The sequence below is a fragment of the Leiobunum rupestre genome, chromosome 1 (assembly GCF_980474605.1).
Source record: "Leiobunum rupestre chromosome 1, qqLeiRupe1.1.hap1, whole genome shotgun sequence".
NCBI classification, from domain to species: Eukaryota; Metazoa; Arthropoda; class Arachnida; order Opiliones; family Sclerosomatidae; genus Leiobunum; species Leiobunum rupestre.
In genome coordinates this window covers 94,127,905-94,151,616 of record NC_143384.1, presented here as the reverse complement: position 1 = coordinate 94,151,616, position 23,712 = coordinate 94,127,905, and the positions used below count along the sequence as shown (strand labels likewise).

The 23,712-nt window shown below is 30.9% G+C and overlaps 1 protein-coding gene and 1 long non-coding RNA gene across 6 annotated transcripts; one reads left to right on the top strand and one right to left on the bottom strand.

Annotated features, from left to right (window-relative positions):
* Positions 1–4,843: 4,843 nt before the first annotated feature.
* Positions 4,844–19,968, bottom strand: LOC149968994 (uncharacterized). Of its 4 annotated transcripts, none has more exons than XR_016472746.1 (5): positions 19,745–19,963; positions 12,764–12,849; positions 8,134–8,308; positions 6,160–6,243; positions 4,844–5,208 (listed from the first exon to the last, which is right to left on the bottom strand). It is a non-coding gene; the product is annotated as an uncharacterized LOC149968994 (long non-coding RNA). The 4 variants fall into 4 exon arrangements; XR_016472748.1 differs by having other exon boundaries at positions 8,138–8,308; XR_016472747.1 differs by lacking the exons at positions 4,844–5,208; positions 6,160–6,243 and having other exon boundaries at positions 7,721–8,308; positions 12,752–12,849; positions 19,745–19,968.
* A 1,538-nt stretch (positions 19,969–21,506) lies between these two features.
* On the top strand, positions 21,507–23,110 carry LOC149968993 (uncharacterized). Of its 2 annotated transcripts, XM_090174184.1 has the most exons (3): positions 21,507–21,781; positions 21,847–22,096; positions 22,199–23,110. In XM_090174184.1, the coding sequence occupies exons 1-3, from the start codon at positions 21,556–21,558 to the stop codon at positions 23,073–23,075; spliced, it is 1,353 nt and encodes a 450-aa protein (XP_090030310.1). In that variant the 5' UTR covers positions 21,507–21,555; the 3' UTR covers positions 23,076–23,110. The 2 variants fall into 2 exon arrangements, with proteins under 2 accessions (XP_090030310.1, XP_090030302.1); XM_090174176.1 differs by having other exon boundaries at positions 21,847–23,110.
* Positions 23,111–23,712: the final 602 nt, after the last annotated feature.

Sequence of the window (23,712 nt, the reverse complement as noted above, 5' to 3'; positions counted from 1 at the left end):
CAGCAGCTTATGAATTACTACATACGATTTTTGGATATCCATTGGATATCATAAATAAAAATGGATTTGGATGTGTTTTTTAGATATGCATGGGATATTCTATGAATGAATAATTAGTGCTTGCTGGGTAATTATAGTTTTTATTTTTACATTTATTTTATAATTTAATTTTATATATTTAATACATTTCATAACTGTTAGTATAAACTGACTCATTGGTTGCATGCAAAACTCTTACGAAATAAATATTATTTTCCGATGGTATGCTTTTCCTGATGAAATAATTTAAATTAAGCTTAATTATAGGATCACTAAAATTTGTAATTGATCCTAATTTATAATATTACTGTTTATTTTTGTTTATAATATGCTTCCGTATTTTTCAGAATATCTTAGCTATTTATCTAAATTTAACTCAAACTGAGATTAATATCGATAAAAACCCAAAATATTTAAGAAAAAAAGTAGTCTAGCCCGAACTTTTATTTTCAACTTTTAACAACAACCATACCTCTCATTGAGGTTTTACAAATAAAACTGTTCGATCCTCCAATATTTTCTTTCTTCGCGTTTTAGAGTTTTTACAAGATTTCGCTTATAGTTTCATCTCAAACCCGTAGACTAGACGTGATTTATTTAGTTTTACATTCAATATTATTAATTTTAAATCAGTTTAACCATTGGAATTCAAAATTCCCGCCAAGATTTTCATTTCGAGGGTAGCTTAAATCTGCATTTAATAGTCTTAGGATCTCTAATTACCTTTGTAAATTGGGTTAGTTGGAAATATTTTCTATCGTTTCCGTAAATCGCGAAATTTCGCCCTTTCCGATGGTAATAAATTTCTGTGGAAAATTTACAGCACTAAATAATATAAACTAAATAGTTTTTAGGCTAAAGAAGTAGAAATAAAAAATTAATCTGCTAGAAAATAGCATTTAAAAATTGGACCAACGCCTGTAATTTCGTTCTTCACGCATTGCATAGACGTGTCGAGTGAAGCTCGCTACCAGTGTTTAGCTTAGTATTGCCTTCGCTATAGGACCCCTGTAAAGGTGTTACTTTTGCCGCATTTCGCTGCTCGAGGAGAAGTTGACATACACGTACTTTCAGCGAAATTTCGCGTTTTAGGAAAACGATAGAAAGGCTTCAAACTAGCCCAATTAATTTACAATTGAACAAGTAACTGTTTATAGTTGGTATTATATTGGTAGATATAAATAATTGAAAACTAATTAACTTATAATTTAATATATAAATAACGCGTCAAGTATAATGACTACATGCGATTTATAGGTAATTGAATACCAATAAACGAAAAAGTAATTGTTACTGATTGCAAAATAGATGCTGATTGAATGTGCTTGTTATGGATTTGAAACTGCGTGTACGTAATTGATGAATTAAATATTTCGTTATTATTGTAATCATTATACTAATGATATGAAACGTAATAATTTTCCAAGATTAATTTTACACAATTCTTAATTAATAATTGTTACTGATTGCAAAATAGATGCTGATTGAATGTGCTTGTTATGCATTTGAAACTGCGTGTACGTAATTGATGAATTAAATATTTCGTTATTATTGTTATCATTATACTAATGATATGAAACGTAATCATTTTCCAAGATTAATTTTACACAATTCTTAATTAAATTAATAACCATTTTGGTTATAATTCCTTGATATTTTATAATTTTAATTAAAAAAATTGAACTATTTCTTTTGCAATACATATTAACAATTTATAGATGAGCTGAAATAGCCGCAGTCGTATCTATCGTTTTTCTAAAACGCGAAATTTCGCTGAAAGTACGTGTATGTCAACTTCTTCTCGAGCAGCGAAATGCGGCAAAAGTGACAACTTTACAGGGGTCCTATAGCGAAGGCAACACTAAGCTTAACACTGGTAGCGAGCTTCACTCGACACGTCTATGCAATGCGTGAAGAACGAAATTACAGGCGTTTATCCAATTTTTAATTGCAATTTTCTAGCAGTTTAATTTTTTATTTATATTTCTTTAACCTATAAACTATTTAGTTTATATTATTTAGTGCTGTAAACTAAAGGAATTGTAAATTTTCCACAGAAATTGTTACCATCGAAAAGGGCGAAATTTCGCGATTTACGGAAACGATAAAAAATGTTTCCAACTAACCCAATTTACTAAAGTAATTAGAGATCCTAAGACTTTATTAAATGCAGATTTAAGCTATCCGCGAATTTAAAATCTTGGCGGGAATTTTGAATTCCAATGGTTAAACTGCTTTAAAAAGAATAATATTGAATGTAAACTAAATAAATAACGTAATCTACTGGTTTGAGATGAAAGTATAACTGAAATTTTAAAAAAATCTAGTAAAAACTACTTTTTTTATAAATATTTTGGGTTTTTATCGATATTAATCTCAGTGTGAGTTTGATTTAGATAAATAGCTAAAAATGAAGCCAATTTAACTCGTTAATACATTTTCCCGAATTCAAATTTCCCGCTGAAATTTCAAATTTTAGGATCGCGCTTAAACTTAATTTGACGATTAAATGCTTTTCTTTGTATATAAATTTAACTACTTCATTGACGTGCCCTACAATTTCGTTTATGAATGCTAAGTTAATTTAATTTTGGCTTTAATTCCCATTTAGGGAAATCTACAATTTTTGATGATTACAGGCGGGAATTTGAAATAACTTGTTTATAAACTAACAGTATTTTTTTATATTTAGTTTTGTTTATTCGCCTTTGGGTAGTTAAAGTTAAGATATTCTGAAGAATACGGAAGCATTATAAACAAAAATAAACTCATATTATAAATGATTAGTGATCCTTAATTAAGCTTAAATTTAAATTATTTCATCAGTGTTTTTTCAAACTTCATATATTTACCTGAGCAATATGCAGTCCTTTCGGTTTTTGGTTTTTGAGTACAGGTGTATATTGGGGGAGACAGTAAATTTTCTAAGACAAAAAGAAAGATTAGAAATATGACTGTCTCCCCCAATAATCACCCAGGGACCCTATGCAAAAACCGAAAGGACTACATATTGCCCAGGTAAATGTACGAAGTTTGAAGAAACACTTTGGTGATGTGATTAACATAGTCCGATCTAATAACTACGATACATTACTTATTTTGAAACCTGGCTAAGTAACGAAAATAGTGACTCTTTGGTGGAAATTGATGGGTATAAAATAATCCGTAAAGACAGAGAAAGAAACACCTTCCAATACAACTTCACAATTGGTGTCACGTTAACAACCCAAAGGCTCCATATTGGTGTATGCTAGTAACCTTAAGTGTAAATAATGTACATATAACTGAACCTTTTGATGTTGCTGAAGCTTTTAACCATTGCAGTTTATCAATCTCTGATAACAATGAAATTATCCCTTCAATATTTCCTCAATTTAGCTTTGAAAAAGTAAACGAGAAGACTTATCATGTGTTATATCAAGAAACTAAAAAATAGTACCGCAAGAGTTACTGACGGTATCTCTGCTAAAACAATAGCGACCCATTATCTCAAGTCCTGGCCACAATTATAAATCTATCTTTTGAAACAAATCGTTTCCCAAACCTATGGAAAGAAGCCAAAATAGTCCCTATCTTTAAGTCAATCTGGGAACGACAAAGATCCCAACTCTCTCTATCTCTATTACAATAGATATTATTTTTCCAGACTATATTTTAACTATCTTTAATGACGCTTGTTCGCATTACCACATGACAAGAACCGACAGGTACGGTTTCACTGTGAAAAGTAAAATGTAAAAAAATGTGCAATATTTAGAAAAACAAATATGGAATAAATTACCAACCAAACTAAAAATTATTACTAGTCTGAACTCTTTTAAAACTGAAATAGCTAATTATGTAAGAAGTATTTGATTGCCTATTTCAGGTAATTTATATTGTAATTTAATACACACGGAACCTCATTGTAAAACAGTTCTTCTTTCTGCCAAGGCAAATAAAGACATTATTATTATTATTTTGTAAGAGCTAGCCAATGATTCATAGTTTATACAAACAGTTATTAAATGTATTAAATATATAAAATTAAATTATAAAATAAATGTAAACACTAATCCCCTTCAGATGTTCTAATGATATACAAACACATCCAAATCGATTTTTAATTATGATATCCAATGGACATCCAAATATCGTGAGAAGTGATTCATAAGCTGATGGAATTTCATCTGCTAAGTAAGCGATAAATTAAATTAAATACAAAAATAATTTTGACTCCAAACCGGATGAAGGTTACCAGCAGTCTGCAGAGAATGGTGTAAAGAAAACCATATCAGAAAAAATGTATGATTTAAGGCCTTTAAAAAAGTTTTAAGAGGAAAAAATAAATACATTATTTTATAAATTTTAAATACAATTCATTTACAGGAAATAAGCCAAATGCACATTCAAACATGAATTTCTGGTATTAATGAATTGGTAGGGCTAGTTAGAGGAACATAATATACATTGTAAGGATAGGGGAAAGTAAGATAAAAACCTTTAAGAGTGGTTACCAGTGAATATACCATTAGGGGTTGGCAGATATAGTCATTGTCCAAAACAAAAAAACCACGTGGGAAAAAACTACTGTTATTTTTATAAGGGGGATCCCATATAATTTAGCGATAGGCTGGGAATAGTGTAAATACCTTAAAGAATAAGTGACTCAGGAATGTCATCAAGAGGTATAATGTCTTCAGATGAAATGGCATTCCACAACTGACGATTATATCTTGACGTGTAGTTTGAAGTAAAGCATATAGGGTTCATAATAAAAGATACGATTTAATTAAGAGAGATTAAGTTTTATTCATTGGTATAAAGTATTTACAACTGCGCGAAAACAATTTTGTCAAAGTTTTTTATTATACCATACGCTTATTTATTTTTTAAGTTTTCTATTTTATTAAATTTTTACAGTAATCATACTAAAGTAAAAATTAAAGCGTTTGTTGACAACCAAGTAAATAAAATGTTAAAACGGTGGACAATGTTATAGATATTTGGGACCTCTGGATGATGATTATTATTTCCTTGATAAATGAACTAATGTAATCTTCAAAGATCTTGATTTTAGGCATTCAGATTTGCACAGGCCATATTATTAGCTACAGCAATGGGCTTCAAATGCACCCATCTTGAAATTGAGTGTGACAAATTTTTAAACGTCCATGATACTCTATTTACCTGAAAAATAAAAAAAACTATTAGAAATCAGTAATTTCTACTTTTCTTATTTTTACCAACACACAATTTAAAAGTTTTGAATAGTTTAACAAATGAACAACTCCACCAAGATCATAATCCAGTTATATTTGCAACCCACAAAATTCTTTATCAAGTTAACATAGTTAATTCACTACCAGATGGATATGTTATGAATATCAATAGACATAATAAGGAGGTAAAAAATATTTCTTTGATTTGGTTTCTTCCTTCTGTTATGGGAATATAAGTACAGTTGGCCATGAATCATAAAATTTTTTTCATTCATGAATCTCAAAATATGCTTTATTTTTTCAGTGAAGAATTAATCTGTTTATTGATTTGTGTGTTTAATGTTCGATATTGAATATACTTGTCTAGACAAAAACCAATAGAGCGCCCTAAAACAATAAATTGTTGTAATATGAAATAATAAGATTTTTTTAAATTACAGAGAAATACCAGAATGATTCTTCCAATGTAACCTATCTATTAAAAACTTTGTATTTTTAAAAAAGGAAGGGTCTCTGTTTAGACAATATTCTTGTAGCCCACAAGCAAAATCATAAACAAGAACACGTGGACCTACAAATGAAGTCAAATATACAACATTAAAAAGCGAAAATTCAACTAGTAACAGGTAGTAGAATATTAATTATTTTGAATGCTAGAAAATGATTTCTTATAAGAAAGATTGTCTTAAACATAAGTTTGTATTTTCTGATAATTTATAGGATATAATTAGGGCATGTTGTAGTCCATGGAATTTTTTGGGGTGCACATGATATGTGAGGGTGCTGTATATGCTGAGATTTATCGTAATCCAAGCTCGTACACAGTGGGAAAAAACTTAGAAAAAGACTAAGAGTATGCTTATATTAATGGAGCACATCCTATGCATGTTAAAAGTCTAGGAAAAACAATTATTCATACAATGATAAAATCTTGTCCTCAGTATAGAAAACTGTATGTTCACCAATTCAGATTTATGCGAAGCTTGAAAAACATAACAAACGCCTGAAAGAAAAAATATGTATATAAACATTGAAGAATCTCACCTAACATTCAGCTTACACTAGTTATATCAACCTATTAAAATATATTTACTAAACATTTCATGCAATTTGGTTAGTTAAAAATGGTGCTGGCATGTATTTCAATAATAATAATTTTTTTTTCTGGGATCATAAATACAATGATGTCACCATAGGTTAAGAAATTATTGCCAAATTGTATACACATTTGTTTTTTTTTAAACTACCATATCTGAATTTCAAACAAAAATATGAATGCAGTTTTGGATATACGGCGCTATAAGCATTACCCTAAATTATTGTATTTCCCTAAGTTCACTGTTAAAAATGTTTCAAATTTTACTATAGTATTGCAATTTAAAATTCCCTGTTAATGAGGTCAATGATTAACCCAACTTCTATAACTTGGCTATTTAGCTATTTTCTTCATGCTGTCAACATGAAAAACTTAACTCAGTTATTTTGGGAGCATGCAGCTTATAAAACTAAAATTACGATACACTATTTACTTAACACAATTACTGAAATAGCTTCAAAAATTTAAATCTTCAAAATAATGAGTATAACAAAGGAAAACATCTTTAACATGCTTGGAATAGATCGTAAATATCCCTGGCGCAAGTGTGGAATGCTTTCCGTAAAAATAGATCGTAAATATCCCTGGCGCAAGTGTGGAATGCTTTGCGGAAAAATCTTTCGAATAAGATTTGTCATTTGGTGACTTATCCACTACAAAAACTCCCCCTTTGCATTTCTTTGAGATTCCTCGAATGCATGCTAATTTATCACTGCTTTCAGCTAAATTATCTTGAGGATTTGCCAAATCTACTTCCTTTGACACATCCTGCGGGAAACAAGCTTTGGATTTGTTAGAAATAAGCGTTTTAGATTCAAAGGCATATGACTCAAAATTTTCATTCCAAATCAAGTCATGCAACACTGGACATTCCATTGCTAAAGTTTCAATTGATCAGGATGTTGCCTTATTTGCAATCCATTGTTCAATTTCTCTAACAAGTCCTAGAGTTGACTACATGGAAAAATTGCTTATACTGCCAAATCTTTAGATAGAAATTCTAAAAAGGACTTTTAGTTCTTTGGACAACACAGGTTTTCAGAATTTTCTACCATTGAAACCAGTAGGCACGCCAAAGTATTTGCAGCACCATCGGTGCTCTCAGCTTTTAACAAATGAATCCACAAGTACTATAAAATCCATCTTTGCTCTTAGAATTTACAAAGTTGTTGAATAATTTTCTGGTTCGAGGAAACTTTCGGAAGCACTGTCAGAGAACCTCTAAATGTTAAATCCTTAATAAAGTTAAATTATACTTCCAATGATTCTGTGGCACTACTAATGTTATTTAATAGGCCACACGGGCATTTGAAATTAACCATTTTCTAGAGTATGATCAGTCATATCTTCCAATTTTTTTTCAAATACTGGTGTGATCCTTAAATATCATACGAAAATAATATAATCTTGTTAGACACAACAATAGAACCAATATAAACAACAATTTATAAATAATATAAATGCAGTCTAGAGATAAATTTGTCATGATCTTTGTAATTTAACTATTCAGTTTGTTAATACCTTTTTCAAAAGATGTCTAATTACATCCTAGATTTCGGAGATTCTATAGCATTGCTTGCATTCAAGTTGCTTTATTAACATTCTTTTCAACAGGAATTTGTGTTTTAACTTCTTCACATAAGAAAAGTTAATTTACGTATGTTTATCTTTTTCGTTACAACTTCATTGTATACTTTAAAACATTACTTATGCAGATATTTCTCAACCTTGAACGCGGTATATTGCAGTTAGAAAACCCCATTTACACTTTTTACCCCTTCTTCCCATGGTATATACCTACTGCTCTCACAGGGGGCGTATATGTGTTAAACTTGAGCTTCTGGTATTATATTAAAGGGAGTATGAAGTGTTTGGAAAATTTGGAGTCGCAATTGACAAATCTTCACTCCAGTGTGGTTTTTTTTAAATGCATGGCTTGAGTTGCTTAGCTGAATCATCATCAACGACGATCCTAGAGGCGAAAACAAAATTATAGTTATTTCATGGAAAATGCTGATACCATTTTTATGGGAGTTTTAAAACCTAATAATATCCAAATACGGGAACACATGGGTTGTAATATCTAACAACTTTTTACTTTAACATATTTAACATTGGCTGCTATGAGAGGTTTTTGGCTTCTTGATTATTGGTTATAACTCTGTACCAGTATTGAGTTACCATATCAATAAAATAGGTATCAGTTAAACATCAAAATCACTTTACATTATATTACATTACCAGCAAACACTTATTAATTATAATACCTAAAATTTACTTTGGGAGTTAATAATGCTTGATCTTAAAAACAGTTGCACAGTTGAATAAATAAGATTATCTTTGGGAATTATTTTTTGACAGACTGCACAGCATTATTCAGAATATTCAATAATAATCATTCGGACAGGCCACAGATAGTTGATCATTTGTTACGACAATACACAAATTACTACTAGTTTATACAATTGGTTCATTTACAGTTTATTTTTTTTAGTCTGCATAACCAATAATATAGCTGCTACAATTACAGATACGGGTTCCAATTGCTCTTCACTGAATTCTCTAAAATGCAATTTATGCCTTTAAATAAGTCAAATAAAAATTAACTAGCTATTGTAACGTTGTATGTTATGGCTCTCAAACCTTTATAAATGTTCCCCTATATTTTTTTCTGCTGTGTTTTGCTCTCTACGCTGGGTTTTACCCAATATCTCTCAAAATCCAAAAAACTATTATCCTAATTGCTAGCTGGTATGCCCAGTCTCGTAAATTTAAAAACAGTGGGAAGACTAACATGACCCTGTATAAATTTTCTCCTATCGAAAAAAATTCTTCTTCCCTATGCCCCGCCACTTGCCTTGCCCTTTAAACTACAGCTATCTAATTTTAGGTTTCATAATGACCAGGTAAAATTGGGATAAGCCAGCTAATGTTCTTAAAATAAGTTATTTACCACTCATAGCAGATTCTAAGATTTTAAGAACCCCATTTAGAGAAGTGGCACTAAGACTAGGTTAACATTTAGTCTGATGACCTCAATCTTACATTTTGTCCATCAATAAGGTGTCATAATAAAAAAAATTACTGCTGTCATTTTATTGAAAGAGTACCTACATTCTATAATATCTTGAGTGAAATATTAACTAGGAAAAACTTGGCACATCTCGTATGGATGCAAAAGTTTGCCTTTGCCATAAACTCTGCAAATGATCTTGTTATGCTTATGCTCTCAAAATGTACCAAAATTACAATAAAGGCAGAAATGTAGCAAAAATTTGCAGTAAAACTAAAAAGTTAGTTTTTACAAACACAATTTTCATTCCATAAGGATTCACCAAGCCATGCCACCATGGGTCGAAGATCCTAACAAAGTTTTTAAGACATATTTCTGTGCTTATGAAACAATTTTGATAGGTTTTTAGGTTAAAATAATAATAATAAATTTTTAACTAATGGTTATATCAAACTGTAATCGGTGGAATAACTTAGCTTATTTAAAGGAAAAGTCCAGGTTCGGTAAAACTTGGGTCTTTTTGAAAGATCATGTTTAAATAATGACGAGAAATTAATTTATAAACGAGCGAAATTTAGCCGCCAAGCGAGCTGCCATTTTCTTTCGCCATCCCTCCGCAAGCACGCGCAGGGAACAGAGCGCTGTGATAGCGCGAACAGCGCGTGATTTAAGTCCTAAAACGTCACCGCTAAACCAAATGGCAGATCGCTTGGCGGGTAAATTTGGCTCGTTTAATAATTAAATTCTCGTCATTAAAAAAGATACAATTTTACGACTGATATTTTTGAGTATATTTAAACATGATCTTTCAAATAGATCCAAGTTTTATCCAACCTGGACTTTTCCTTTAAGTATTTTAAATAATTTAATTGTTTGTGCTCTGAGTAGAGAAGTATTCATGATTTTTGTACGGTTTTAAATGTGTTAATGAACTATTTGGATTTGAACTTTTTTCTGTGTATGATATTTGTGTTAAAGACTTTGATTTATTAATTTAATCTGGGAGCAAGTGTGAAAAAGAATGTCGATATGAAGTGATAAAGTCAAGAAAGTTTATTGCCATTTTTTATTCCTGGTTATTATTGGGGAAATTTGAAATTTTGTAACTTAAATTGTCGAAGTTAAGCCCCAAGAGGCTAGTGTAGTTAGGGTATAAATGAGTTGAGTAAATTTAGGTAAAGTTCTCAACTACGAGTACTCAAAAAAGTTTTATTATAGTCTGGTAGTAATATAGTTTAGTAATTAGTTAACTCTGAACTTCTTAATGTTGAAATTGAATCAATAATAACTTGTAATTATTATATGGTAATATTTTAAGAAAATCCAATAAAATCTAATTTTTCATTCTGAATTTGTTTCTAATCTTTGGCACTTACTCAAACAATTTGGCAATCTCAAATCAAATAAATTTTTAACGTAATGACAACAAGTGAATTGTTGTCAATTTATCGAGCAGGTTAGGCAAAATACTTCTTATTTTTAGCTCTGATTCCATAAAAGTTCAAATCAAGTAGTGAATCATTATAAAATTTAAAAGCTTATTTAACAACAGGCATAAATTTTAGATACAAACTTACTACCAGGTGCATGCAATATCTAAAAAGAGTAGAGGGAGGCTCTCTGTAGTAGATAGAAAGCTATTAAGTGAAAATCTAGCTTTCTTTGGTGACAGTAAGTTTACTATAGAAAAAAAATGACGGACATGCAAAATGGCCCTAATCATGTAAAAACTAAATAAGAAAGCATATCACATGAACATGTATAACCATCACAAAAAGTGACAAAAATTTACAATGAAATAAATTTTCATTCTACGGAAGGAAGGGTGGATTAAATATTTCCTCTTTGTTAAGCCATGCATATCATTCAATTTTACCTATGTAAGAAATTTAGAATATTCACACACTATACTATCTTAAACAAAATTAGCATCACCAACTTTATACATGGGAAAAGTTAGCATGAATACGATGCAAAGCTTTTCCAAGTGTTTTTGGCCTTGTAAAGTCAACTTTGATATGCATCTTGCTTTTATGTTTTCAAAAATTAAAGGAATATATAAGAGTTTCTCTTTTAAACAAAATTAGCATCACCAACTTTATACATGGAAAAAGTTAGCATGAATACGATGCAAAGCTTTTCCAAGTGTTTTTGGCCTTGTAAAGTCAACTTTGATATGCATCTTGCTTTTATGTTTTCAAAAATTAAAGGAATATATAAGAGTTTCTCTTTAGGAAAGAAAAGTAAAAGAAAAGACATTTAAAATGTGCACAAAAATATTTTAAATAATTTTTTTTGTGCACAATTTAACTTTCGTTGTCTTTTACTTTTCTTTACTAAATTAATTTGCACAAGTAGCTAGAATTATTAAATTAGAGTTTCTCTTTCCAGTCAACTTAAGATCTCATTAAAATGTCTTCTATTGAGATATTGTGCATAAAGGCATACCTATTATTGTGTTTGGTTTACTCTATAGGAGAAACTAATTTCGTACAATACACATTTGGTATGTGTATTATATGCAAGGTCAAAGCGGATCTAGGCCCAATGGCAAAGAAAATTAGTATATATATTTTACGCATACTTTCAGTAATATCTTTGAACAATTTATATGTCAATATAATCAATAGCTAAATTTGTATTCATTTTATTCTACAAAAAAAATCCTTTTAGCATATAAAATTATGACCAGGTTATAATTGTGGGGTGATAAATCTCTCTAGTGACAGTTATTTTTAATTTCAACACGAAACCTATTTATCTAATTTATGAGAGTAAATTTAATGCAAGTCATCCCTTACCAAAAAATAAGTGGTTTAAGAACTATTTAAGTTGGTTTTAAGTTTGTATTTGAGACGAATACCAACTAAAAACCTACTTAAAAACAACTTAACACCAACTTAAAACCAACTAAAAACTTACTTAAAATGTTACTTAATAAAGACCACTTAAAGCCAACTTAAAACTTACTTAATAAAGACCACTTAAAGCCAACTTAAAAAATAATATGTAATTTTCTGACCACTAAAAACCAACTTAAAGAAAAAGGCATTTTCCCACCAACTTAAAACCAACTTATTACCAACTTAACTAGTTTACTGAAATATGCTCACCACTTAAAACCAACTTAATATCGACTTAAATGTGAATACCAACTAAATACCAACTAAATACCAACTTAAAGAAAAAGGCATTTTCCCACCAACTTAACTAGTTTACTGAAATATGCTCACCACTTAAAACCAACTTAATATCAACTTAAATGTGAATACCAACTAAATACCAACTAAAAACCAACTTATTTTTTGGTAAGGGATATGCAGGTTTTAATTGAGGAAATGAAAAAAAACTTTGTTAAGTTTAAATGTGGGAAAATTAATTAGAAAACTAGGGGTCCGACACATTTCAACTTGCTTTGGGGATCATCAATTATCAGCCACCTCCTTTAACACTGGATGCAAGTTCTGGTTCTCTTATTCAGGGTCACCACTGGCAAAACCCTAAAATTTTTCAATTAAAAATTGTAAATGTTAAAATTACATCGCTAAATAGGTTTCCAATATTTATTTTGAACTGCATTTTTAAAAATAAAACTCTGTTCAAAAATATAATTTGATTTAATGCAACCAACTTCTGTTTTTTTTGGTTTTGTTTTTCATTTATGGTTCTAAAGCACCATATATTTTAAAAGCAATGGGACAATAAGAGATTATGTGTCACTAGTCTTAACATTAGTCACTAGATAATTTCACTATATCGCGAATCAAATCAATTAATAGAAATGAACTAATTTCTATTAAAAAACTCAATTCTTCAACCTATGTACCATCTTGTTATTGCGTCGTGCAAAAAGAGGTAACATATAAATTGGTAATGATACCAGTTAATGCTGTTCTTAGAATTAAAAGCACTCAAAAATTTTAATAATAAGTAAATGAATTATTAATTATGAATTCAAATAAATTTATTAATAATTAATAAGATTAAAAATATTAAAATCCAAAGTTTATAAAGGACTTCCTTAAGGATGAAGCCTCTAAATTTTTATCTCAGTGTAGCATTAACTACTATTCAGACAGTGTTTAAAAGAAGCCAAATTTTGGTAATATTTAAAAAAAATTGTAAGAATTTAATATTTAGTTGAAGGAAAGGATAGGACCCTTACCAAAAAATAAGTTGGTTTTTAGTTGGTTTACACATTTTAGTTGATATTAAGTTGGTTTTAAGTAGGCTCAAGTTGCCAGCATATTTCAAGAAACTAGTTAAAGGGGTAATAAGTTGGTTTTAAGTTGGTTTTAAGTAGGTTTTAAGTAGGCTGGAAAATTCTTATTTTTTCTAAGTTGGTAATTAGTTGGTTTTAAGTGGTCGGAAAATTTCATATTATTTTTAAGTTGGTTTTAAGTTGGCTTTAAGTTGGCTTTAAGTTTGTGCTTGTATCGCGAGAAGGTTTAAAATGTTTTGACGAATATTTTTCTACTAAATAACTATGCTCGTCCAAATATGTAAAGAACGTATTTATATTTCTAAGAACCTACGAGGGTACTTTGTAACGATCCGTCCAAGGGTCGCTCTTTAACAGAATATTTCGGGCACATTTCATGCTTGTGACTAGTGTTGTTCCAGCAGAGGCGTAGCGAGAGAAAATGGCGCCCGGGGTATTTCGCCGCTTTTGCACCCCCCTTAATATATAGTTTTAAAGGGAGTATGTATATGTATATTTTAGTAGTTGTTAAGTGGTTGAAAGGCCTAGGTTTGCTTCTGTCAGTCCGCCTTTATATTGACTTGCCTGCAGTGCAAATACCCTGGTGGTAGGCCACCCACTAAACATGTTGTTGTCTTTACTAAGTAAGTTTCAAGTTGGCTTTAAGTTGTCTTTATTAAGTAAGTTTTAAGTTGGTTTTAAGTAGTCTTTATTAAGCAAGTTTCAAGTTGGTTTTAAGTTGGTTTTAAGTTGCCTCCATTAAGCAAAATCAGAGTTGGTTTTAAGTCTACTTCTAGTTGGTTTTAAGTAGGTTTTAAGTAGGTTTTAAGTTGGTATTTGTCTCAAATACCAACTTAAAACCTACTTAAAACCAAGTTTAAATATTTTTTAGCCAACTTATTTTTTGGTAAGGGGAGTGACGCAGAACATAATTAAATTAGCTTTCCTGCATACAGTTTTCATTGGTGCCATTCGATAGCCCTATAGCGATGTTAGTAAGTTGGAAAAAAAATTAATAGTTAAAAGTAATTTCCAATATGACGCCTACAGATGGTTTAAGAGTTGGAAAAGTTTACTCTCAACCATGTTTACATGAGGTTTAAATTATTATATTTATTTATAATATTATTATTATGGTAATCAAAATATTATTTTATAAGTGCTGGACAACAATGTGCTAACAACAGCTAACTTATGTATTTATTATATGTATTTGTGTGAAATATATTTATGGAAATGTGGACGGCCAAAAGTTGTACAAAAGGCCGCAGTAATTGTCCATTAAATTATTTTTATTTTAAGTGACATTTTCATCTTTCAAACTTATTAATTAATTTATTTAACTGCTCTGCAGCTAACTGTAAAATTTATTAGAACTTAGGAGCTAAACATTTTTATATATGTATAAATAACGACCAAAGATATTTCATACTTGTTATATGTTATTTAAAAGGGTTAGGTTGATGACATAACTCGAGCTGATGGTCGACCATAATGAACCAATCCACTGATTTAGGGCTGCCAGATACTCAACATATTTTTCCCAATTATTACCGATTTGTATTGCGGGACAATATTATTACTGGATGAAGTAATTTAAGCTTCTTTAGTTTCACGGTTCTATACATCTCACTGAGTCTAATGCCTAACGCCGGCAAATTTTGGGTACAGTGATTTTAGAAATCCTTCAATTAATTCGAGATTTTAGCAGTGATTTCCACCCAGATTTTGAGATTTCCAAGTTAATTTTAAGATTAAGTAAAAAATCTCAATCACTAGACCAATAAGGGCTTCCACAGAGATAAAAGACAATTAACTATGTAGGATTTATCCCTTACAAGTAGGCTTCTGGTAAGATGTTAATTACTAAAAACTATGACCATTTATCAAGCTATAATCTAATTGAAGGGCAACGCTAGTGGGCTGGCCCTTACCAAAAAATAAGTTGGATTTTAGTTGGTAGTTAGTTGGTATACCATTTTAGTTGACATTAAGTTGGTTTTAAGTAGGCTCAAGTGGTTCAAATATTTCAATAAACTAGTTGAAGGGGTAATAAGTTGTTATTAAGTTGATGGGAAAATACTTTTTTCTTTAAGTTGGTAATTTTAGTGGGTTTTTAGTGGTCAGAAAATTACATATTATTTGTAAGTTGGTATTTAGTTGGTTTTAAGTTGGTATTTGTTCCAAATACCAACTTAATTTCCTAGACCACTTATTTTTGGTAAGGGGCATATGTGTGCGAAATGCTAAATTTAAGGTAGATTCTACGTGGCCTCCATCAGTCCGAGTGGGCGTTAGCCTTTAAGGGACAGCAGCCCGAGGTTCTAAACCCCAATCCTTGCATGCTTTGCTTTACATTTTTATCACATTGTTTTGTAGGCCTACATCTATCCACATCCATGTTTGTGTTTTGTAACTAAAAAGCAGATAAACTTTTGCCACAAAGTATGTGAAGTGGTACTAGATAAAAATGCTATGATCCTACATTCTTAGGTACCTGAATTCATTCTTAGTTTGAGTCAAAAATGTAATTAAATAACCATGCTGGGAAAAATACTGTAATGTTACATGTTTTGCATAAAAAATAAGTTTTGAGATTGGTCAATGTCAATAGAAGAGTCTTGTTTCAGGGACAAGATTTATGGCATAAGTCACTGATTTAAATTACAAAGAATTGATTATTAAATCAAATAATAATTTCATGTGAAATAAATAAACCTGAATTTTTTATATTTAATTATCTACAAGGAATACAAAAACTTACTAAATGCAGTGAGTTAGTTTCAATTTTTTTTAATTAGGCGCTTTTTAGCTAGATCATGCATGTTTTATTAATATTTGATTCATTATTACAGTTGGTAATAGTTTAAAAACTATGGAAACTGGTATACCTTAGTTTTTAGTAAGAACGCGAAATTTATTTTACTCTATCTGGTCTAGCTATTGGCATAGATGCTCAATAGGGGATAGCACTGTCTTCCACTGAACTTGGTGCCCCCTATTTGGAATGCTCCCTGCTGCCCCCTTACCAAAAAATAAGTTGGATTTTAGTTGGTATTTAGTTGGTACACACATTTTTGTTGACCTTAATTTGGTTTTAAGTTGGCTAGTGGTCAGAATATTTCAATAAACTAGTTAAAGGGGTAATAAGTTTTTATTAAGTTGATGGGAAAATCCTTTTTCTTTAAGTTGGTAATTAGTTGGTTTTTAGTGGTCAGAAAATTACATATTATTTGTAAGTTGGTTTTAAGTAGTTTTTAAGTTGGTTTTAAGTAGTTTTTAAGTTGGTTTTAAGTAGTTTTTAAGTTGGTTTTAAGTAGTTTTTAAGTTGGTTTTAAGTAGTTTTTAAGTTGGTTTTAAGTAGTTTTTAAGTTGGTTTTAAGTAGTTTTTAAGTTGGTTTTAAGTAGTTTTTAAGTTGGTTTTAAGTAGTTTTTAAGTTGGTATTTAGTTGGTTTTAAGTTGGTATTTGTTTGAGTATGTGTTAATGAGAATGTGTGAGTATGTGTTAATGAGAATGTGTGAGTATGTGTTAATGAGAATGTGTGAGTATGTGTTAATGAGAATGTGTGAGTATGTGTTAATGAGAATGTGTGAGTATGTGTATATGTGAATGCGAGTATATATGTGTATATGCTTTAGGCATATAATTATATATATAGGTATATGTGTGTGTGTGTGTGAGTGTTTGCATATTGAATTAAATTGATTTAATGTGCCATAAAACTGTACAGAAAGTTGCACCAGCAAGTTATAACACAGGGTGATCATATTGTAGCATATGGATTTCAAAGAGGATGTGTGCATTAAACAGTAAACTTAAGTCACATTAAAGGTATATCTCATTAGCCATAATATCAAATTAAATTAAATCATTTATAATAAAAATTTCTCATTAAAATTACATATTAGATAGAGCTTTCAATTCATAAACAAATCATTATCTTTTCTAAAAATTGTGGTATTATATTTCTCAATAGGATTAAACAAATTTTGATTTTCGGTTAAGCGTGCAGTACAGTTCAAGGTGATCAATTATAGTCTACTTTTTTATTTAAATTAAGAGATGATCATTTACTGAATCTAATTTACTTATATGTATATATGCCCCTTACCAAAAAATAAGTTGGATTTTAGTTGGTATACACATTTTAGTTGACATTAAGTTGGTTTTAAGTAGGCTCAAGTGGTTCAAATATTTCAATAAACTAGTTGAAGGGGTAATAAGTTGTTATTAAGTTGATGGGAAAATACTTTTTTGTTGGTAATTTTAGTGGGTTTTTAGTGGTCAGAAAGTTACATATTATATGTAAGTTGGTATTTAGTTGGTTTTAAGTTGGTATTTGTTCCAAATACTAACTTAAAGTATTTCCTAGACCACTTATTTTTTGGTAAGGGTGTATAAACACTTATTCATACATACATGTGTTTATATATATGCGTGTTTATATATATATTTACTTATACATGTACCTATCAACACATATATATACCCTTACCAAAAATTAAGTGGTCTAGGAACTTGGTTTTAAGTTTGTATTTGGGACAAATACCAACTAATACCATACATAAAAACAACTTATTACCAACTAAAACCATACTGCCAACTTAATATCCACTTATTACCCCTTTAACTAGTTTATTGAAAAATGCTGACAACTTAAAACCAACTTAATACCAACTAAAATGTGTATACCAACTAAATACAAACTAAAAGCCAATTTATTTTTTGGTATGGGTATATGTACCTATCAACACATATATGTACCTATCAATACTTATATATATATATATATATGTACCTATCAACACATATATATATGTACCTATCAACACACACATATATCATATGTACCTATCAACACACACATATATCATATGTACCTATCAACACACATATATCATATGTACCTATCAACACACACATATATATATACCTATCAACACATATATATGTACGTATCAACACATATTTATGTACGTATCAACACATATTTATGTACGTATCAACACATATATATGTACGTATCAACACATATATATGTATGTATCAACACATATATGTATGTATCAACACACATATATGTATGTATCAACACACATATATGTATGTATCAACACATATGTATGTATCAACACACATATATGTATGTATCAACACATATTTATGTATGTATCAACACACATTTATGTATGTATCAACACACATTTATGTATGTATCAACACATATATATGTGAGTATCAACACATATATATGTATGTATCAACACATATATATATGTATGTATCAACACATATATGTATGTATCAACACATATATATGTATGTATCAACACATTTATGTATGTATCAACACATTTATGTATGTATCAACACATTTATGTATGTATCAACACATTTATGTATGTATCAACACATTTATGTATGTATCAACACATTTATGTATGTATCAACACACATTTATGTTAGTATCAACACATTTATGTATGTATCAACACATATTTATGTATGTATCAAAACAACTTCCGTGACAACTTTTTAAACTTCCGTGACAACTTTTTGAACTTCCGTGACAACTTTTTGAACTTTCGTGACAACTTTTTGAACTTTCGTGACAACTTTTTGAACTTTCGTGACAACTTTTTGAACTTTCGTGACAACTTTTTGAACTTTCGTGACAAATTTTTGAACTTTCGTGACAAATTTTTGAACTTTCAAGACAAATTTTTGAACTTTCAAGACAAATTTTTACAAGTTTATATATTTAAATATTTATTTTAAAACTTAGTATTTGCTTAGACCGGCCCCACAAATTGAAACCATTAACGTAAAATACAGTTGTAACTATACAAAAAGAGCTAGCCTTATGGCAAAGAGAACAAATAATATTATTTCTCAGATAGTTTTACATTACTATTATTATTATAACTAATGGGTGCTCTTTCATTTTCAGCAATAAATTTTTTTTATTAAATAACCAAAAGTATTAAAAATATTCAATATTTTTTAGTTCGTCGCCGGTTCCACTCTACATAAAATTATCTGTTTTAACTTCATTGGTTAAAAAAAACTGATTATTAAGCCTTGGTTTTCAAAAATTATATTGCGATATCATATTTCGTTTTCTAATTAAAGCCCTTCGATGGAAATAAAACGGCAAAAATGCAAGCATTCAAAAAAAATAATTTAACTTGCCTCATAGTGGTCAAAATAATCTGTATACGCGTAAATTCAAGCCATTACTGACACAATTAAAACAAACCAAAGAATATTAAATATTCCAGTTGCATTGAAGAAGGCTACGAGACTTCTGTTTTAATACACTCTGTTGTCTTTGCAATATCATTTCTGCCTGGCAACGCTGCTCCCAGCAATAAGCCCCATTGAATTAATCGCGGATAAGGGGTCAATTTTTGGCACTTGGAATAGCTCTCTGTAAATACAGTAAGACGAGCAATTCACGATTTCAATCAATTTGGTAACTTGCAACCTAGGTTTCGCGGTATGGGTCAACCGGATTTAGACTTCGAGAACAATGTACTCGCGTACTTTGTGGCATATCCTCGTCACAGTTGCGCTAACACCGCTGCTGATTTGGGTTGTTCTGCAAATCGTGTGTGGAAAATTCTTCGTAAGAATCGCTATCACCCATACAGAGCTACGCTCCACCAAGGACTAATTGACGGAGACCATCAAAGACGTTATGAATTTAGCAACTGGTTACTAAATGCTGTCCAAGAAGATAGACAATTTTTGCGCCATGTTTTGTTCTCCGACGAAGCGTCATTTTCTAGAGATGGGCCCTTTAATCATCAAAACAGCCATCTTTGGTCTGACATCAACCCACATTGGGGTTTTGAATATCATCACCAGGTTCAATTTGAACGGGTCAATGTTTGGGTTGGACTTGTTGGAAACCGTTTGATTGGTCCCTTTTTCCTGCCGACGAACCTCAACGGCCAAAGGTATTTACATTTTCTACAGAACGAACTGAGTGACGCAATCGACGACCTTCCATTGGCTGAAAGACGTCAGTTGTGGTTTCAGCAAGATGGCGCCCCTCCGCATTTTTCCCGGCAAGTAACTGAGCACCTCAACAACGAGTTTCCTGAAAGGTGGATAGGGAGAAATGGTCCAGTGCATTGGCCAGCAAGGTCACCTGACCTAACACCGCTGGATTATTTTCTCTGGGGATTCGTTAAAGCAAAGGTATACGCCACGCCCATTGAAACTAGGGAGGAACTCATTAGACGAATAATCAGTGCTTGCCGAGACGTCACACCAGAAATGGTAGAGAAAGCGTTTGAGAACTTAATTGTCCGCGCACAAACCTGTGTTGCAGCCAATGGTGATATTATTGAAAATGTTTTGTAAAAATTTATGTGAATAAAATATCTGCATTTAAAAACCAAACGTGTACATTTTTTCAAGTGTGAAAACTCTACTACGTTTGTATTAGACTTGTTCCCTTTTCAATTATCGTTTCAAACAATCGTAATTTGGCTTCACCAACTTGTAAATTTTTCAAGCTCGAATTTTCACTGATAAATAAGTTGTTTTTCGTCGAGTGAACAATTTTTAAGGGTTTTCGATGACGGCCTACAACTTTATAATAGAAATTTTTTATCTCGCACCTAGTGGTCGAAAAATAATTTTTCAAAATTGGTGAAAAACATTACCGAAAACGCTCAAATTTCTCAAACTGATGTCCCCCGGTATAGAGAATTGACCTTCCAAATTTGAAATCGGTACTATAAATAGTTTTTGAAAAAAAACACTTTTCCGAGCAAAAAAAAAGACCCTGTGTATATTATATTTAAAGTATCAAGACTTTTTGTCTAATAGGGAGTTAACAACTGACATAGGTTTGACGTCATTTTCAAAAATCGGTGCGATTTACACGCCATCTCTCGAGGCATCCGCGAACTATATTTCATAATAAAGCTGTGGTCGGCCATATTGGGTTGAAATTATCTGTTTACAGACATACAGTCGGAGCTCTAAAGATGGTTAAAAGTTGCGGTGTCAAGGGGTGTAAAAGTGTTTTTGGGGCGATAGATAATGAGAGTAAGATAGGATTTTTCAGGATCCTTCGCGTAGTAAAACACCAAGGTGAAAAAACCGAGGAACTTTCCAAAGAAAGAAATCGTAAATGGCTTAGATTTTTAAGCCTTGCACCTGAAGCCTACAGTGAACAAATGAGGATATGCTCAAAACACTTTCTCTCTGGAGGTAAAGGTTAACAAATATTTTGGTTAATTAAATAAGTATTCTAAAATATATCCAACATATTACAGCACCATCGTCATTGTTTGACACTTCTAATCCAGACTGGCTCCCGTCTAGATTCGTAAATGGCAATGAAAAATATGAAAGCGTCAACAGTTCAAAACTGCAACGTTTTGAAAGAAGACTTAAACGAGCGTGCCCAGAACAACTACCCAACGCTAAAAGAAGAAAAGTCAAAGCTTCCCAATTAGATATTTCTAACATAAGCACCAACATCCTCGAAGATAGCGCACTTGGGTTATCATTACAAGAATCGGAGTTAGGAGTTGATACTTCTTTGGTTATGAATAGCACGTTTAATGAAATAAGCTTATCTGAAGTTTTGAAATCTCCTTTAAAAAACATTTCCAATGATTTTAGAACGCAAACTTATATGGTACGGAAGGATTTCAGTGCCCAGGTAACGGTTGGAAAAGAAGTGTGCGACTTCAGCGGGCAAACAGATATCGCTCCAAAAGCAAGTTCTGATACTCAAAGAATGAAAGTTGAAATTATGGAAAATGAAACCCAAACGCTCTTCAGGGTTATTGAAATGTTTGAATTTGAAGCAAGCAAGCTCAAAGTTGAAGAATCTTTCACCGAAGCTGAAAAATTGAAAGCATCAATTAAAGAGGCAGAAGATAAAATTAAAAATTTGTTTGAAGACAATGTTCAGCTAATTTGTAAATTAGAGAAACTTCAAATTGAACTGAACTTAAGAAACTTCGTTCAATCAACATTCGTCAATGATGATTCACGCACAAGGTTTTTTACCGGACTAGAAACCTACTCAACTCTCTTGACATTGTTTAACGGAATCAAAAGCTACTTGTTTCAAAATTCCAAACTGACACCTTTCCAGCAGTTAATTTTGACTTTGATGAAACTCCGGCTTGGGTCCAGCAACAGAGACCTAGCGTATAGGTTCAACGTTTCCGAAATGACAATATCAAGATTATTTTATAACTGTTTGAATGCGTTATACAAACGTATGACAAAATTTATTCACTGGCCAGATAGAGACGAGCTACAAAAAACAATGCCTATGTGCTTCAGAGATAAATTTGGTCAAAAGGTTGCAGTTATCATCGACTGTTTTGAAGTTTTTATGGAAAAACCATCAAATATACTAACAAAAGCCGAAACATGGTCTAGTTACAAGCATCAAAACACAGTAAAATTCCTCATTGGAATAACCCCGCAAGGAACAGTTTGTTATCTTTCTAATCTTTGCCAATCAGTTGTGCCATTTGATTAAAATAATTTTCAAAATTAAAATCTTGCTCGTATAACCTGGAAAAATTTGTAAATAAATATCAAGTGATAGTTTAAACAACTTCTTTTTCTTTTATTTTTTACTATGGTTTTTTTACGCTTATTTGATCGATTAACTTTAACACAATCAGGGCAAAATCATTTCCCTTTGGGAACATCATTTATCTTTAAACACTAAATGAAACCACCGCAGTACACAATCTGCCTATCTGTTTCGATTGAACGTCACGGACAAACCCATTCTCAAAATTATTATAGGCTAAAAGGCTTTTTCGATTATTTAATTGGTCCTCAGTAAATGGTGAAATACCGTGAATTAAATAATGATAAAGATGCCCATATTCTGTAGGCGGCAAATGTTCAAAACCAAACCCTACACCTCTATGTTCTCCATCCCCATGAACTTGTTTCAAATCGTCTGAATTCATTTTATATGGATCGATATTGTTGATTAATTTCATTTTTTCAAGGTACCTCTTTTTAACATGATCAGGGAGTTCATTAACATAATCTGAAGGAACATCTTCCTTTACTTATACACTATAGTTGATACAAATTCACGAGAGATGGCGCCAAAATTGCCAGCGAAAAAAAAACCTCTACGTAATCTTTTTTTTATA

Excerpts from the sequence above, each read along its gene's own strand:
- LOC149968993 (XM_090174176.1), top strand. The coding sequence starts at position 21,556 with ATGGTTAAAAGTTGCGGTGTCAAGGGGTGTAAAAGTGTTTTTGGGGCG. Across the intron at positions 21,782-21,846 it reads AAAACACTTTCTCTCTGGAG|CACCATCGTCATTGTTTGAC; the intron begins GTAAAGGTTAAC and ends AACATATTACAG.